The sequence below is a fragment of the Lepus europaeus genome, chromosome 17, assembly GCF_033115175.1.
Source record: "Lepus europaeus isolate LE1 chromosome 17, mLepTim1.pri, whole genome shotgun sequence".
NCBI classification, from domain to species: domain Eukaryota; kingdom Metazoa; phylum Chordata; class Mammalia; order Lagomorpha; family Leporidae; genus Lepus; species Lepus europaeus.
The window spans coordinates 40,924,190-40,942,229 of NC_084843.1; the positions used below are offsets into that span (position 1 = coordinate 40,924,190).

The 18,040-nt window shown below is 38.3% G+C and overlaps 1 protein-coding gene across 4 annotated transcripts in view; it reads right to left on the reverse strand.

Annotated features, from left to right (window-relative positions):
* Positions 1-18,040, reverse strand: part of PTEN (phosphatase and tensin homolog) — a 101,941-nt gene that overhangs the window by 11,476 nt on the left and 72,425 nt on the right. For 3 of the 4 annotated variants that reach the window (XM_062214638.1, XM_062214636.1, XM_062214637.1), the window contains 3 exons: positions 11,112-11,253; positions 4,816-4,982; positions 701-925 (listed from right to left, as the gene is read on the reverse strand). In XM_062214638.1, coding sequence (XP_062070622.1) covers positions 701-925; positions 4,816-4,982; positions 11,112-11,253 — 534 coding nt within the window. The remainder of the gene's footprint in view (positions 1-700; positions 926-4,815; positions 4,983-11,111; positions 11,254-18,040) is intronic. The other variant, XM_062214639.1, reaches the window with a different exon arrangement.

An 18,040-nucleotide genomic window follows, 5' to 3' on the forward strand; every position in this document is an offset into this window, starting at 1 on the left:
CGGAACAGCGCGGTGCGCCGGCCGCAGCGCGCTACCGCGGCGGCCATTAGAGGGTGAACCAACGGCAAAGGAAGACCTTTCTCTCTGTCTCTCTCTCTCTCTCACTGTCCACTCTGCCTGTCAAAAAAAAAAAACAAAAAAAAAAAGAGAGAAGGCCTATATGAAGGTAAGGGAAAAGGCTAGGGTGGAAAGGTACAGGAAGAAGGAAAAGAACTGTAAGACCAGAGGCAGAAACAGTATTTGCAAGAACTGAAGCTGGACCACTATGACTAAATCCCAGAGAGCAAAAAAAAGAATATGGATAGAGGTAACAAAGGAGGTGGAACCACACTAAATTATGCAAGTACCTAGTATGTCTTTTAAAAGTGTAAAAAAGAGTGAAAGAAGCAAGCCGATTTGTGAGCAGTAGAGAACAAATTCCCCCATTTCTACTTCATAACCCATTCACTTAACTCCCCTCTCACACCTCTGTCCCAGATTTCACCAAACAACAGGAGAAGGAAACACGCAGCTTCTTTGACTCTTTATGTATCCTGATATTTCATTAGAAACATTCAGGTTATTGTTTCATAAACATTGCTTCTAAACAATACATCATTTAATTTGAAAATCAGTCAGCCAAGTTCTTCATCTGCACACCTGGAATAAAACAGGCACGTATGCATGTAACCACTGACTCCACAAAGGGTTATTAACTGACCTTAAAATTTGGAGAAAAGTATCGGTTTGCCTTGTCTTTATTTGCTTTATCAAGATCATTTTTTGTTAAAGTAAGTACTAGATATTCTTTGTCGTTATCTGCACGTTCTATACTGCAAATACTATCAATTTCTTGATCACAAAGACTTCCATTTTCTACTTTTTCTGAGGTTTCCTCTGGTCCTGGTATAAAGAACGTATTTACCCAAAAGTGAAACATTTTGTCCTAAAAAAAAGGAAAGAAATGTCTAATTTTAAATTTTTGTTGGAGAAAAACATGTCACCTATATTCAATATCTGCCCCAAGAAGTCAACAAAATTATGCATCATTTGATATTCTTAATAAAGGTAAACAAAAATACCACTATTATATGCTAATCTGCAGGTTATCTGTTACATTCTAATTCATTTGTGTTTCTTTTATTCAAATTTTAGATAATATCTAAGAACTACCTTAAAGTCTTATGTAAAATAACTTTTATCTACTCTAATATTAGCTTTAGAAATGTTTACAGTTATGTGTAGGTATAAACAAAACTCAGGTATGATTTAATTTTCTTTATATTTCAATCAGCTATCTAATCCAAGATTTATTTTAACAGAAGTTCCTGGAAAGTTAGTGCAACTGTCTGATTAAACAGCAGATTTATTTCACAGTAATACAAACACAGTAACATCAGTTTCTTACATGATAATGTATGCCTGAAAACCTTCAGAATAAAAGATGCCAGGGGTGAGGGAATCTTCTGATCTCTTTTTCTTCTAAAATGACTATTCTAAAAAAAATCACTTCTTAGAAATAATATATTATAATATATATTATAATATAATAATAACTGTGGCGTAGCAGATAAAGCCACCACCTGCAGTGCTGGCATCCCATATGGGCTCTGGTTCAAGTCCCAGCTGCTCCACTTTCAATCCAGCTCTTTGCTATGGCCTGGGAATGCAGTGGAAGATAGCCCAAGTCCTTGGGCCCCTGCACCCACATTGGAGGAGGAAGCTCCAGGGTCCTGGCTTCGGATGGGCCCAGCTTCAGCCATTGCAGCCATTTGGGAAGTGATGGAAGACCTATCTCTCTGTCTCTTCCTTTCAAATAAAATAAATAAATCTTAAAAAAAAAAAAAAAAAAAGAATATGAAGCTTTCTTAACAATCCACAGAAGTGCTTCATTTCAAACCTTTCTTGATCAACATGGAGATCTGGCTCATGTCTCATTTGACAACTGATACATATTATAGCCTACTGCTTTAAATTGCCACTTAAATCTTATGTTTTTCAAATTTTGTTTTTTTCCCCCAAGAAGATAAGATTCTTAAGCATCTTCTATCTTAAATTTCTTTTTATTTATTTATTTTTTGACAGGTAGAACTATAGACAGTGAGATGAAGAGACCGTGAGAAAAGTCTTCCTTCTGTTGGTTCACCCCCAAAATGGCTGCTACGGCCGGTGCTGCGCTAATCCGAAGCCAGAAGTCAGGTGCTTCCTCCTAGTCTCCCTTGTGGGTGCTCCCCACTTGGGCTCCACTGCCCACCCGGGCCACAGCAGAGAGCTAGACTAGAAGAGGAGCAACCAGGACTAGGACCCGATGCCCATATGGGATGCCAGCGCCGCAGGAGGAGGATTAACCAAGTGAGCCATGGTGCCGGCCCCAATCTCTTAAATTTCATTGTATTTTTTTAACAAAACCTAACAAGGCAATCTTAAGTCTTTTCATTAAAAATTTCAAACATTTTAGCAAAGTCACTGAATTAATAATTTTATTTTACTTGGAGACATAAGGCAATATTTAAATTTAAAAAAATCTGTATTCCTTATGTGTAATGATTATATAAAAATTGTTATTTAAATCACAGCAAACATTTAAATAAGGCAGGGGGAGAAAAATCATATAAAATGTAAATTTATGTAAAATAATCCAAGATACATAAATTTATTATAAATATTTTTGTTTTATCTTTAATTTTACATATATTAGCATAAAATAGAAAATAACTGAAATAATTAGTAAACTCTTAAAGGGAAATGGTGATGCAGATGCCTATTTTTAAAGGCAAAAGATAAAAATTTTATGTGTACACAGTCTTCTTTCATTCTCAAGAATAATTTTTCAGTTATTAAGATATATTTAGTTTCCATTTATATAGAAGAGTCAGAAATGAGTTTCTGGTTAAAAAAAAAAAAAACAGTTTAACAGTTTGTGATTTTTTCCAGCTACTTAGATTCTAGGTAAAAGAAATTATATTTATTCTGATAAATCCAAATAGTATCTAATGAAACCACTTACTTTCTTTCAAAAGAAAAACTTAAAAAAAATCAAGGAAACTAAATAAATCCTATAATGACAATTTCTAAAATTTGGCAATATGCTAACTAGTATATTTAACAAGGCAGTTAAAGGCAGTAGTGTTTATTATATCTTCCATTATTCTCTGAAAAGTGTGTGATTTAGATCTACTTTATTATTTTACTTTTTTAAAAGATGCATTTATTGGCTGGTGCCATTGGCTCACTTGGCTAATCCTCCACCTGCGGCAGCAGCAGCCCGGGTTCTAGTCTTGGTTGGGGCATTGGATTCTGTCCCGGTTGCTCCTCTTCCAGTCCAGCTCTCTGCTGTGGCCAGGGAAGGCAGTGGAGGATGGCCCAAGTGCTTGGGCCCTGCACCCACATGGGAGACCAGGGGGAAGCACCTGGCTCCTGGCTTTGGATCAGCACAACTCACTGGCCGTAGTGGCCATTTGGGGGGTGAACCAACGGAAGGAAGACCTTTCTCTCTGTCTCTCTCACTGTCTAACTCTGCCTGTCCAAAAAAAAAAAAAGGATTTATTTATTTATTTGAAAGGCAGAGTTGCAGAGAGAGATGTCTTCCATCCACTGGTTCAGTCCCATATGGCCACAATGGCCAGAGCTGCACTGATCCAAAGCCAGGAGCCAGGAGCTTCCTCCGGGTCTTCAACGCAGGTGCAGGAGTCCGAGGACTTGGGTCATCTTCCACTGCTTTCCCAAGCCATGGCAGAGAGGTGAATTGGAAGTGGAGAAGCTGGGACTTGAACCAGAGCCATATGGAATGCCAGCACTGCAGGAGGCAGTTTTACCCGCTATGCCATGGTGCTGGCCCCCTTAGATCTGCTTTAAATGTTCACACTTAATATTTTAAACAAGATAGTCTATTTTACAATAAGCTCTTGAACTTTTCTAAAGAATATAAAGTACAAACTGCTCTTTCTAAATGCATATTTAAGTAAACTCCATTTTTTCACTCCTTATTACTTCCTATTCATACTTTTATTTCTCTTTAATCAAAAAACTAAACACTCATTAAATCTTGGGGAACTAAACATACAATAACCCATTTCCAAGAAACATAAACCAAAATGGAGAAAAGGAGTCTGTGTCTTTACATATAACAACATTTTTAAAATTTACACCCTCAGGCCTGGCATTGTTATGCAGTGGGCTAAGCCTCCACCTCCAGCACCGGCATCCCATATAGGTGCCGGTTCAGGTCCCGGTTGTTCCACTTCCGATCCGGCCTTCTGCTATGGCCTGGGAAAGCAGTGGAAGATGGCCCAAGTGCTTGGGCCCCTGCATCCGTGTGGGGGACCATGAGGAAGATTTTGGCTCCTGGCTTCAGATTGTCTCACTTTGAGCTGTTGCAGCCATTTGGGGAATGAACCATAGGATGGAAGACTTCTCTCTGCCTCTACCTCTCTGTAACACTGCCTTTCAAATAAATAAATAAATCTTTAAAAAAATTTATAGTCTCGTTCTAATTTCTTCTCAATTAACTATCCTTTAAAAGAGGATAACTGATGTGCTATGTAAATAATCTTTAATATTTTTACAAAATTTCTTTGCATAACTTAAGTTATGGAAAATTTATCTCATATTACAATGTCATATGGTCTTTTCCTTTTAACATGATTATTTACTAGTATGTCTATATCTGCACATCTTGTAGAAAATTAATTATAGTTCAATAAATATCATAAATCTTATCACTTATCTTTAAAGAGTGATTTCTGCTTAACCAAAGCCTTTAAGCAAGAGATTGGAAGTTACTCTTCAAGGTATGGCTACTACGGCTTTTAACCCCAATAAAAGAAAAGTGCAAACCTTTTTAAGCATCTTGTTCTGTTTGTGGAAGAACTCTACTTTGATGTCACCACACACAGGCAACGGCTGAGGGAACTCGAAGTACATGAACTTGTCTTCCCGTCGTGTGGGTCCTGAATTGGAGGAATATATCTTCACCTTTAGCTGGCAGACCACAAACTGAGGATCTGCATGGTTAAATACATACTAGTATCATTACACAGAAAATGCTTCTAACTTTTAAACTGTTAAAAATTATTTTAATGACCAAAGTTAGCAATTTACACAAAACCATAATTCTGCATGTGTAATCCTCATCAAAGACAAATTGATGGAAATACACTATGGCAAAAATATAGTCTATACAAGAATGTTCTGCAATTAGTACATTTAAAATAGAGTTCTATCACTAGTATAAAAATCAGTTCCCATTCCATGAATATTAAGCTCTAAAGTTAGACTTCTAATAATGCGGTGATATCAAAACTTTATATGAAATTTATGTTAAAAATTACATAAACTACTTTAAGCATTAAAATGATATAAAATCTATTCTGGTACATTTGTGAACTGTATAAATGTTAATTTTTAAACAAGTATTTGTTGTGGTATTCTGAACACTCTAGCAGATAAAAAATTACTAAATAAAAAAACATACATGTTACAAGTAGAAATAAAATATAATCTATTTATTTATTTATTTATTTATTTGACAGGCAGAGTGGACAGTGAGAGAGAGAGAGAAAGGTCTTCCTTTTGCCGTTGGTTCACCCTCCAATGGCCGCCGCAGTAGGCGCGCTGCAACTGGCGCACCGCGCTGATCCGAAGCCAGGAGCCAGGTGCTTCTCCTGGACTCCCATGCGGGTGCAGGGCCCAAACAGTTGGGCCATCCTCCACTGCACTCCCTGGCCACAGCAGAGAGCTGGCCTGGAAGAGGGGCAAGCGGGACAGGATCGGTGCCCCGACCGGGACTAGAACCCGGTGTGCCGGCGCCGCAAGGTGGAGGATTAGCCTAGTGAGCCGCGGTGCCGGCGAAATAAAATATAATCTAAATCAAAGTTATAACAGGTACCATAAAAATAAGCATATTAATAAAAATATTAACCACTATTCATTTTACCAATAGACCACATTTTATTTTTAAAGTTCTATAAAGCCACCATCATGAGAAACTCAAAGGAAGAGATTTGAAATGTCTGCAAAGAAATGCAACAGACTTCAAATGAAAATTGCAACACAACCTCTCTTCCCTCCAAAACACTCCATTTTCATTAACAACTATTTAGGTTTTGGCCATGTCTGTTTTAAAATAATTGGCAAAATATAACTTCTCAAAATTCATCATGATATTATATTAGCATTTCAACTAAACGGTAGTAAAATATGGAAGCAGTAGATTGTGTACTTCATTTTTTAAATTTACTCATAAATTCATTTACAGCTAAAGATATTAATGAAAGCAATGAAAGACTAACAGGTTAAGATCTTAGGACTTTAAAAAACTTAAATTCTCAAATAATCTAACAGTATAATTTATCTGTAGTATGCTGAGGAGTTCACTAAAAAGAAATTGACTAACACTAGGAGGTAAGAAGTAGGTCTGAAAGGTAACAAAGATAGTCAAAAAACGGAAGCACACACTTGCATAAAGTGTATGAGAAAAACAAGTGTATATGGCATGCACGTTTAAAGGTATAAAACAAAATTCTCAGCATTAAAAGGCCTCATCATCCTTAAAGATAAAAAAAGTCTCACATTTTTATCAGTGTGATCAACAACTGAGAACAAGGAAAAGCTAAACCAAGACAAATTAAAGTTCTGGTCTAATAAACACCTGGTGGTTCATCTATGAAATACAGTATCAGCAATCACATAAGAAACAGTATGTTTGATAATATGTTTGTAAGATATTTATCATGAGAAAAATCTACCTTCAAAAATAGGAAATATTATACCAACAATATGTCAATAAATTTCACGTCTTTGATTAAAGGCTCAAAGTGCAATTAGCCACTTTACAAGATTTCATGTAATACTGAGAAATTTCACTGGGAAGTCTAGCTTGAAGATGCAAATGATGGGCCGGCGTTGTGGCATAGTGGGTAAAGCTGCAGCCTGAAGTGCCAGCATACTATATGGGCACTGGTTCGAGTCCCAGCTGCCCCACTTCCGATCCAGCTCTCTGCTATGGCCTTGGAAAGCAGTAGAGGATGGCCCAACTCTTTGGGCCCCTGCACCTGGCTCCTGCTTTGGTTCGGCCCAGCTCCAGCCACTGTGGCCATTTAGGGAGTGAACCAGTGGATTGAAGACCTCTCTCTCTCTCTTTCTGCCACCTCCTCTCTCTATGTAACTCTTTCAAATATATAAATAAATCTTAAAAAAGCAGCAAATGAACAGGTTTAATTTCAAAGCTGTGATAAAATTATCCAGGATAAAAATGTCTTGTGGACTTATTAACATAAACTTCATTAATTTAGAATCTGATAATCCTATTAACAGTGAGATCTTGATTAAACTACAGTAAAATATAGATCTTCAAAAATTTTAGAATTATGTAAACAATTCATAAGCTAGTTACAAATCAATATTACTTAGAAATTCCCCTAAAAACTACATTAAAAATGTTTTAGTAACTATTTCCTTAGATGACTAAAAGGGGCCACTGGCTTCCAATGCCTGCATCCCATATCCAAGTGCAGGTTCAAGTTTCAGCTGCTTCTCTTCTAGATCTCATCTCTTGTTAACGCTTCTGGAAAGGCAATGGAAGATGGCCCAAGTGCTTGGTTGGGTCTCTATCGCTCATGTAGCAGACCAGGATAGAGTTCCAGACTACTGGTTTGAGCCTGGACTAAACCTGGATGTTATAATCATTTGGATAGTAAACCAGTGGATGGAAGATCTCTTTGTCTCTATCTCTCTCTATTGCTCTACTTTTCAAATAAATAAATCCTTTAAAAACACAGTAGGTAGGGTCCAGGAGTTGTCATGACGAAGGTTAAGCCACCTCTTAAAATCAACATCCTGTATCAGAGTACCAGTTTAAGTCCCAGGTACTTTGCTTCTAAGCCAGCTCCCTGCTAGTGCTCCAGGGAAGGCAGCAGAGGATGGTCCAAGTCCTTGGGCCTCTGCCACCTATTCAAGAGACCTGGGTGGAGTTCCCAGAACTTGGCTTCTGCCTGGTCCAGCTCTGGCCACTGCAGCCATTTGAGGAGTCAACCAGCAGATGAAAGATCTCTCTCTCTCTCTCTGTCTTTCCCTTTCCTTTTTGTCACTCTGCTTTTCAAATAAATAAATGAACAAATTTAAAATAAATAAAAATTTTAAATCATCACCAAGAAAAATTGTCTACATTGTCATTTTGTATAAATAATCCTAATTTAACAGAAGTCCAACATTCATATGATTTCTGTTGACTTCTAACATACAATTCTCATATATATCCTTTGATATGCTTGTGTTCTAAAGAGATGAGAAACTCCACAGAATTAAAACATTAAATTAAATTTTTAATTTTTAATTTAAATTTTTAATTAAATTTTCTTGGGTTACACATATTGATATAGTCTTTAGAGAAAACCACATTGATCATTTTAAATTAACACTTTAACCCTTTTAGATATTTAGAATATAATAATTTTTCCTTCACTTAGAAATACTAAGACAGTAATCAAGTGAGAGAAGGACTGTTACCATGTGACACCCTTGCACAACATATTTTTCATTTCTAGTTTTGTTTTCTTCTCCTTAATCCAAGTTGTCATTCCATGCCCTCAACTTTTCTACATGCCTTCCACTTAGTCCATACCATGTTTACATGAAAGGCTTAATTATTCTTTGTTGATGCTTCCAAAAATATAAGAATATATCTCTTAATCTAGATTCGAACCTTTACTTCTAAATATCCAGAGTATCTTAATGTGAACAGTTGACTTTCATCAGATTTAAAGCATGTTTTAAAACCAACATCAACATTCATGTCTCCAAATCTCAAATTCACAAACTCATTTTTCTTTCTTTTCCTGTCTGTGAATCATTCACTTGACCAGGACCAAAACTTCAACAAAATCTTCAGACACAACTGACCAAAACAAAAACAAGAACAAAACAAAAAACTCACAACACTCTCCCATCCCCCAAAACTAATCACTTTCACTTGACTGCCCTAGTACATTTGGCTTAAGACAACTCACATTATTGGTTTCCTTTATATTACTTTTCTCCCATAAAATCATAAACTTTCTAAACAACTGCCTTTATAAATATCTAGTATTATCAAGACACCAAAGTATTTATCAAATCAACTCTGACATCCCCATTAAGATCTTCCAACAGTCAGTCACACATTCCATTCCTAGTCTATTCTATGTCATTACATTTTTTTGTCCAGCTCATTTCCTTCTGCTGTGCTTCAATTTAAGCTATTTCCTATTGCCTGTTAATACTTCCTTCAGCATTAATGTCATCTAAACTGTATGCTTTCTCCAGTGTTCAATAAAGATCTGTGAACTTCCTTTATGAAACTGTTTGACAACCCCCAGAGCTGTTTTGGTGAATTCAGCATAATAACTTACACATATAATCTCCATTTGTCAACATTATTTATATAACATAGCTTCACTACACAGTTTTAAATCACAGTGCATAAGTAGGGAACTAGAAAATTAGGAGAGACTAAAAGGATTTTAATAGTCAATAATTTTAAAGACTAGAAGTTAAAGGACATACTGCAAGACCAAAAAAGGAAAAGATGAGAAAGGGGGAAAGGGGTCAGCAGGAACAAACCAGGGTTTAAACGTTGGATGGCAATGTAAAACCAAGAAGAGATTTTTTAATAGAGGGGCCAATGTGAAAAAAAAAATCACACTAGCTAGGATTACTGAACTGAGTATTCTTTTTCCCTTACCATCTCTGTTAATATTTTTATACCTTTCTTAGCGCTCTAAGACTGATACCCATACTACTAAAAGAACATGAGGTATTTTTCCCTTCTACTCCATGAATCTTAAGTTCCTATGTCAATCACTTTCAACAACCCAGTGCCTTGGACTTAGCAGTTTTTATAATTACTGAAATGAAAAAAAAAAATAAATCAATGAGGTTCTTTTGAAGCCTTCAACATGCTATGTTAATAAATTTATGGCAACTGATAAAGTTACATTGCTCTAAGAAAACAGGGAAGATCTGATGACACTGATTATCCCTAAGATAAGCAACATGAAACAATTAATTTTCTAGGTGTAAACTGATTTAGGAATAGAAACATTTTAAATTAAATATTTTTAAGGAGCAAAACTGAAAACTAAAATTAATAACAAATTGAAAATATTACCAAAGTATCAGAGTTCTTAAAAGAAAAAAGAGTGAAGTGCTACCTTAATGCTAGTACAATGTATTTCTTAAACATGAGAACATGACTGATCATTGCAAAGATGGTATTTAAGTTCCAGTATTATGAAACTCCATTACAGGAAAAAAGAGCAATCATCTAGTGTTTTATGGGCTGTGTAATATTTCCTTCTGTATTTTCTCCCATTGGGTTCAGGTATTACGCTTTCAATTAGTCTAGCTAGAGATACTGGCTTAGAATAACAAAGAAGCAGAACAGGATCAAGATAACGGATTTGGGTTTATACAGGTTAGTAGAGTCAGAGACGGAAATAAATTAAAGGCAGACATCAGTGACATCTGCACCTAGTACTTATGCAGGAAGTTTCAAATTCTTTTCATTTTATGGATGGACAAATTCAAACAGAAGATGACATTCCCAGAATTACATTGTTAATTAACAGATCTAGACTGAAATTTAGCTAAAATTATCTAAGCCTAGGCTTCCCTGATACTCTACACACTCAGAGGCAATCTATCCTTCACTCATACTTCAGCTTATTGCCATGTCTCCTTTCCATTGTTTTCTTACCAAAACTGCCAATACCAGGTCTTCCTAAACTATTAAAGAACTCATTCCTGCTCCAAGATCAGTAAATTGAATCCCACTGCAACTCTCATGCTGCATCTCTGATGCAACAGGTTTTGTAGTCATTTGATCAAAATTCAGGCTGCACTTGGTGGCTACAGTACAGAATATTTCTTTCATAAATATAATTTGGCTTCAAGAATATTAAAACCATTGTTCTTAGCTTCTTTAATCCAATGAGCTGAACAACGGAACTAATTTATTAGTTCAGATACTTCAGAAATATACGCTCCTGCATAAACTTCAAATGTGGTAAATTTCTTTTTAGATTTTTTTATAAGCTTCAAGATACGTTAAGAAAAGGGTTCCAATACATGGAAGGATGAGAATTTAGAGCACTTACTGCAAGTTCCGCCACTGAACATTGGAATAGTTTCAAACATCATCTTGTGAAACAACAGTGCCACTGGTCTATAATCCAGATGATTCTTTAACAGGTAGCTATAATAATACACATAGCGTCTCTGACTGGGAATAGTTACTCCCTGGTGGACAGAAAAAAAAAGAGAGAGAGAAGCCAAATTCAAAAGGAAAGTTCCATTATAGATATTTCACTAAATTGCTAAATTAACTGAGCTGTACCCAATGAAGAACACATATATACATCAGAAATTTGATCCGAAATGATTAATATATAAATCCACCTTTGAGTAAATCAGAGTAACACCAATAAAAAAAAAGTATCAGAATAACTTTTCTTCTTTAAAATACAGTTATTATAACATCTCATTTATTCAAAGATCACAATAATATCTGGTTCAAGAACCCAATAAACAAAGGCCACTGCATATCAAAAATAACTGTCAAAGGCCTCTGCACTAGTTATACTCTTTATATTACTGGGCTCCCCACAAGGATTTAGGAATCTTTTTATTATTAAACACATAATTACTTATAAGCACAATACCTATATTCCAGAGAAAAACATATCAGAATAAGTAAACTAGAAAGAGGCCTGTAAGAGGCAGAAACAGCAGTAGCAAAAAGTGATGGTGGCCTTAGAGACCCATAAACACAGAAGAGCACACAGTTGATGCAACTGTACATATGCAACAATCCACTAACCAAAAAATACATCTTTGTGCTATAGACATCTCTTTGGTTGAAGAAGCTAGCAAAGTATGTTTTAGAAAGTGCTTAAATATTACAAATTTTTAAAATATATACAATAAGTCAGTATTTAAAAGGGGGAATCTGAGTGCTCTACAGAAAAATTTTTAATGTGTACAACAAGGCATTCACTAATGATGCTGAATAAATGAAGTGCTCACTTAAGGCTTTATTTTTCCTATCACATAATGTGACTTTAAAACATTTTAATTAGAAATGTAAGGCAGGTAATAACATTAAGAGGTCTAACAATTGAAAGTGACTTGCAGAAAACTGTACTTTAAGCAAAGCATACTCAAGATGAAAAAAATTTGTGGGCTGATGTTGTGGCGTGGTGGGTAAAGCAGCAGCCTGAGACACAGGCTTCACTTATGAGGGCCAGGTGGTGTCCCAACTGCTCTACTTCCAACTCAGCTCCCCGCTAATGAACCTGGGAAAGCAGCAGAAGATGGCCTAAGTACTTAGGCCCTTTGCCACCCATGTTTAGAGACAATGATGACGCTCCTACCACTGCAGCCATTTGGGGAATGAACCTGTGGATAGAAAAATCTCTATCTTTTCCAATTCTGCCTTTCAAATAAATAAGTACATCTTTTTTAAAAATTGCAATGTTTCTTTAAAAAAAAAAAAAAAAAGATTTATTGGCTGGTGCCACGGCTCAACAGGCTAATCCTCCACCTTGCGGCGCCGGCACACCGGGTTCTAGTCCCGGTTGCCCCTCTTCCAGTCCAGCTCTCTGCTGTGGCCCGGGAGTGCAGTAGAGGATGGCCCAAGTGCTTGGGCCCTGCACCCCATGGGAGACCAGAAGAAGCACCTGGCTCCTGCCTTCGGATCAGCGCAGTGCCCCGGCCGCAGCGCGCCGGCCGTGGCGGCCATTGGAGGGTGAACCAACGGCAAAGAAAGACCTTTCTCTCTGTCTCTCTCTCTCACAGTCCACTCTGCCTGTCAAAAAAAAAAAAAAAAAAAAGGCCGGCGCCACGGCTCACTTGGCTAATCCTCCACCTTGCGGCGCCGGCACACCGGGTTCTAGTCCCAGTCGGGGCACCGGTCCTGTCCCGGATGCCCCTCTTCCAGGCCAACTCTCTGCTGTGGCCAGGGAGGGCAGTGGAGGATGGCCCAAGTGCTTGGGCCCTGCACCCCATGGGAGACCAGGAGAAGCACCTGGCTCCTGCCATCGGATCAGCGCGGTGCGCCGGCCGCAGCGCGCCAACCGCGGCGGCCATTGGAGGGTGAACCAACGGCAAAAGGAAGACCTTTCTCTCTGTCTCTCTCTCTCACTGTCCACTCTGCCTGTCAAAAAAAATAAATAAATAAAAAGATTTATTTATTTTATTTGAAAGTCAGAGTTATACAGAGAGAGAAGGAGAGGCAAAGAGAGAGAGAAAGAGAGACAGAGAGAAAAAGAGGTCTTCCATCAGCTGGCTCACTTCCCAACTGGCCGCAATGGCCGGAGCTGCGCTGATCTGAAGCCAGGAGCTAGGTGCTTCTTCTGTGTCTCCCACATGGGTACAGGGGCCCAAGCACTTGGGCCATCCCCTAGTGCTTTCCCAGGTCATAGCAGAGAGCTGGATCGGAAGTGGAGCAGCCATGACTCAAATCAGCACCATAGGGGATGCCAGCACTGCAGGTGGCAGCGACCTTACCTGCTACACTACAGCGCTGGCCCTGCAATGTTTCTCTTTAGGCTACCTGGCATCTAAATCCCTCTAATGCATGAAAAACTCTGGACACAAGTATCTTTCTTCCCCCTATAGCATGATTTTACCACAAACAACTAAATATCTTTATCTAGACAGATGTAGATGTCAAAAAATGGTTATAAACCAATTCAAAGCATGAAAAATGATTTCAGATTTTAGCTACAGTAAAAAAGACTATACATTCCATAGTTAGAAGACTTGGATTCAAATGCAGTCAAAACACTAATTTGTTTCCTTTAGAAAACAAGGACAGTAAAAATATATACCCTTCCTTCTTAACAGGATTTTCATGAGGACTAAGCATCAAATGCAGTTACATAAAATATACTAAGTAAACTTTTTTTTTTTTTTTGACAAGCAGACTTAGACAGTAAGAGAGAGAGAGAGAGAAAGGTCTTCCTTCCGTTGGTTCACCCCCCAAATGGCCGCCATGGCCGGCGCACTGCCCTGATCCGAAGCCAGGAGCCAAGTGCTTCCCCCTGGTCTCCCATGCGGGTGCAGGGACCAAGCACTTGGGCCATCCTCCACTGCCTTCCCGGGCCACAGCAGAGAGCTGGACTGGAAGAAGAGCAACAGGAACAGAACCAGCACCCCTACCAGGACTAGAACCCAGGATGCCGGCACCGCAGGCGGAGGATTAGCCAAGTGAGGCACGGTGCCGGCCCACATTTTCTTAAAGTCAATGCCAGTCTACAAGATCAGGCAGTCAAGTCATTTGTTGGAGTTTTGTGGATAACAGATGATTTTTTTCTCTTTATCTTCATTTTTCCTATATATTTATATGCATTAATAAAAAGGTTTTCAAAGTTTTTTTTTTTTTCAAAGTACTAAGCAATTATATCTGTAGTGCAAGAGTTTATACACACAGTTAATCTTTACCAAAAAGTCTAGGTAAACACATAGAATGCATGAATGTAATAGCTATCAATTATGGTCAAGTAATTTATGTGTGAATAACAGCTGAACCAAAATTCCTGACACAAAAACACCAAAAAAAGAGCACTTTAAAATTTCATCAGTCTTATTTTACTAATAAAATTATTAGTCTCCCATATATTAACTATTTTGCAATTCTTATATATAACTGTTACTTGTCAGCATCTCAAATTCAGCATTCTAACAAAACTAAAAAGTTGTAAGGTCTGCATGTATGTGGCCACAACCTTAAATGTGTCCTCCTCACTCTAGTCTCTTCTCTCTGAGCAGTGATGTACACTTACTGAAATTGAATTCACAAATATATCAATCACCTCCTAATCTAGGATTTGAAAAAAATGACTAAGAAGTCATAATAAATTAACAATACAACTACAAAATTTCAAACATAATTCCTGAATGTATACTGAAAACAATGCTGTATGTGCATCGTTTACTTATAGTATTTTGAATATGAAGACTCAATTCATATCTTTTTATCTTTTTAAAATATAAGAAATTAAAGTTCTCCTCAATAATTTATTTTTTGCATATGAAAAGACGGTTGGACTTTAAAGTTACTGAAAATTAAAAACACTGTTTTCAAATTTCCATTCTTCATTTAAATTAAGAATGATAATAGTTTTAATCACTAACCAAGAACTTTTAAGTTATACAGGTTTATTTATTTATTTGAAAGTCAGAGTTATACAGAGAGAGCAGAGGCAGAGAGAGAGAGAGAGAGAGAGAGGTCTTCCGTCCGATGGTTCACTTCCCAGATGATCTCAACAGCTGGAGCTGCACTGATCTGAAGCCAGGAGCTTCTTCCTGGTCTCCCACGTGGGTGCAGGGGCCCAAGGACTTGGGCCATCTTCTACTGCTTTCCCAGGCCATACCAGAGAGCTGGATTAGAAGTGGAGCAGCCAGGACTAGAGCCAGCGCCCATATGGGATGCCAGCACTTCAGGCCAGGGCGTTAACCCACTGTGCCACAGCGTCGGCCCCAAGTTATAACAGGTCTATAACTATATCCCAAAGATACAGTTCTACTCTATTACCAGTGACTCCGCTTTCCAGTCTTAACAGTGATGAAAATTACTTACATTCTCAACCTTTTCTCCTCAAATATTAACTTTCAACAGACTCTAGTTTTAGTTAAACCGAGCATTCTTCAGGTTAACTTAGCACCACATTTCTAGCCATCATCTCCAAAGTCAGTCATTGTGTCTTCAATTCCTTTATGGTCACAAATCAAGAAGTGGAACTCAAGATTACATCTGGTATTCCTCCCTCTATTCCTTCCAGCCAACTTTTCCAAAGCTTTCTGTTTCAAGTATCACTCAAAGCTCTTTCAGTATACTCTAACTAAACTATTGACCACCATAATATCAGCATTTTGTTCACCTCATGTTTTTTTATTCTGACTTAGATATATCGTCCTTAATGATTTCTGATTGTACTACTTTACCAGAAACCCAGATACTACCCATTGTGAACACACTCAAAATTCCCTTCTCCCATAAGATCTCTTCTTCAGTCTCGGTACTGTGTAAGTGTTTCATGGTGCTCCATAAGGGTCCATTTTGGGCAAGTGCTTTAGTAATTACCTCTTCTACAGCATTTGTCTTTTTTCTCTAACTGTATCTGCCTCAAAACAGGCTCAGAGAGCCTTTATTCTTAATCCAAAATTAGCAAACAATTCAAACATCAAAACCCCATATTCTTCCCAGATTTTTTATCTCTCTCAAACTATCATCTTTCCTCTCAATATAACCACAAAATTTCAAGGTGAAGCTTCCATTCCCAAATCAAGGAAAGCAATTATGAGGCTGATTTCTGAGTGGTCATTAATGATTTCTTAACAAGCAAATTTCCAACTGTTTTCTTACCCTCATCCTGGCTGACCTTTCTGCAGCCACTCTGAAACTTCCTTGCTTCTGTCAGGTCTTCCTCTCTACAGGTTTCTTCTACTCTCATTGGCTGTCTTTTCTTTTGTTCCTAAACTAAAATATTTTCCCCTTTCTATGTCAATATGATCTAATATATCACTTGGATTATCAATCATACATGGTAACTCTGAAATCTCTCTCAATATGACATTATTCCCACTTTACCTCAGCAGAATTTCCAGCATTTAGCTGGACGCATTTTTTTTTAAGATTTTATTTATTTATTTGAGAGGTAGAGTTATAGACAATGAGAGGGAGAAACAGAGAGAAAGGTCTTCCTTCTGTTGGTTCACTCCCCAAATGACCACAACTGCCAGAGCTGTGCTGATCCAAAGCCAGGAGCCAGGAGTTTCTTCCTGGTCTCCCATGTGGGTACAGGAGCCCAAGCACTTAGGCCATCTTCTACTGCTTTCCCAGGCCACAGCAGAGAGCTGGATCAGAAGTGGAGCAGCAGGGACAAGAACTGGTGCCCATACCGGATGCCAACGCAACAGGCGGAGGATTAACCTACTGTGCCACAGCACCAGCCCCAGCTCGATGCTTCTACCTGGAAATCTCAGGAATACTTAAAATATACAAGTTCAAAAGTTAAAGCTTCCATATTTCTGGCTGGCACCGCGGCTCACTAGGCTAATCCTCCGCCTACGGCGCCGGCATACTGGGTTCTAGTCCCGGTCAGGGCGCTGGATTCTGTCCCGGTTGCTCCTCTTCCAGTCCAGCTCTCTGCTGTGGCCCGGGAGTGCAGTAGAGGATGGGCCAAGTCCTTGGGCCCTGCACCCACATGGGAGACCAGGAAAAGCACCTGGCTCCTGGCTTCGGACCAGCACGGTGCTTGGCCGCAGCGCGCCGGCTGCAGCGGCCACTGGGGGGTGAACCAACGGAAAAGGAAGACCTTTCTCTGTCTCTCTCTCTCACTGTCCACTCTGCCTGTAAAACAAACAAACAAAAAAAAACTTCCTTATTTCTGTACAGACCAATTTCTCTTAGTTCTACCAATGATATGCATCACTAATTTGTCCAGCACCCAAGGCCAAAACCTTTCCTAAGAACCTCCACCACCACTGCTTACGAGCCTTTATCATCTTCTCTGCATTCTTGTAAATGGCTTCAGAAATATCTAATACTCATAAAACCAGGTAAGGTAGGTATTACTAGTAACACTGTATGACAGATGAGGTAAGGTCATACATGTGATAAGAAATGGAACTAGATTCTATCCCAGCACTCAAACTCCAGAGCTTCCACTCATCTTGCCATCTTCTTCCTACTGGAAGAAAGACATCGGAGAGAAAGTGGTGAAACACATTGTGGTCGAAAAGTGAAATGAGGGGATCCCAACACTATGGTGAAGGTCTACGCAACAGAGCAGTGGTTAGAGATTGGTACACCAGTCAGCCTATTAACTATCTGTATATACACACACACACAAAGTTCATAAACACATATACATACACAAGTACACATGCACATATACAGAATGGGAGATAAACCACAAATTAAGTTCATTTAGAGTACTTACCTTTGATTGCTACAAATCTATTCAGTTACCCATATCCAGATTTTTGACTCTGAAATTCTACTCAAAATATCAATTCTAGT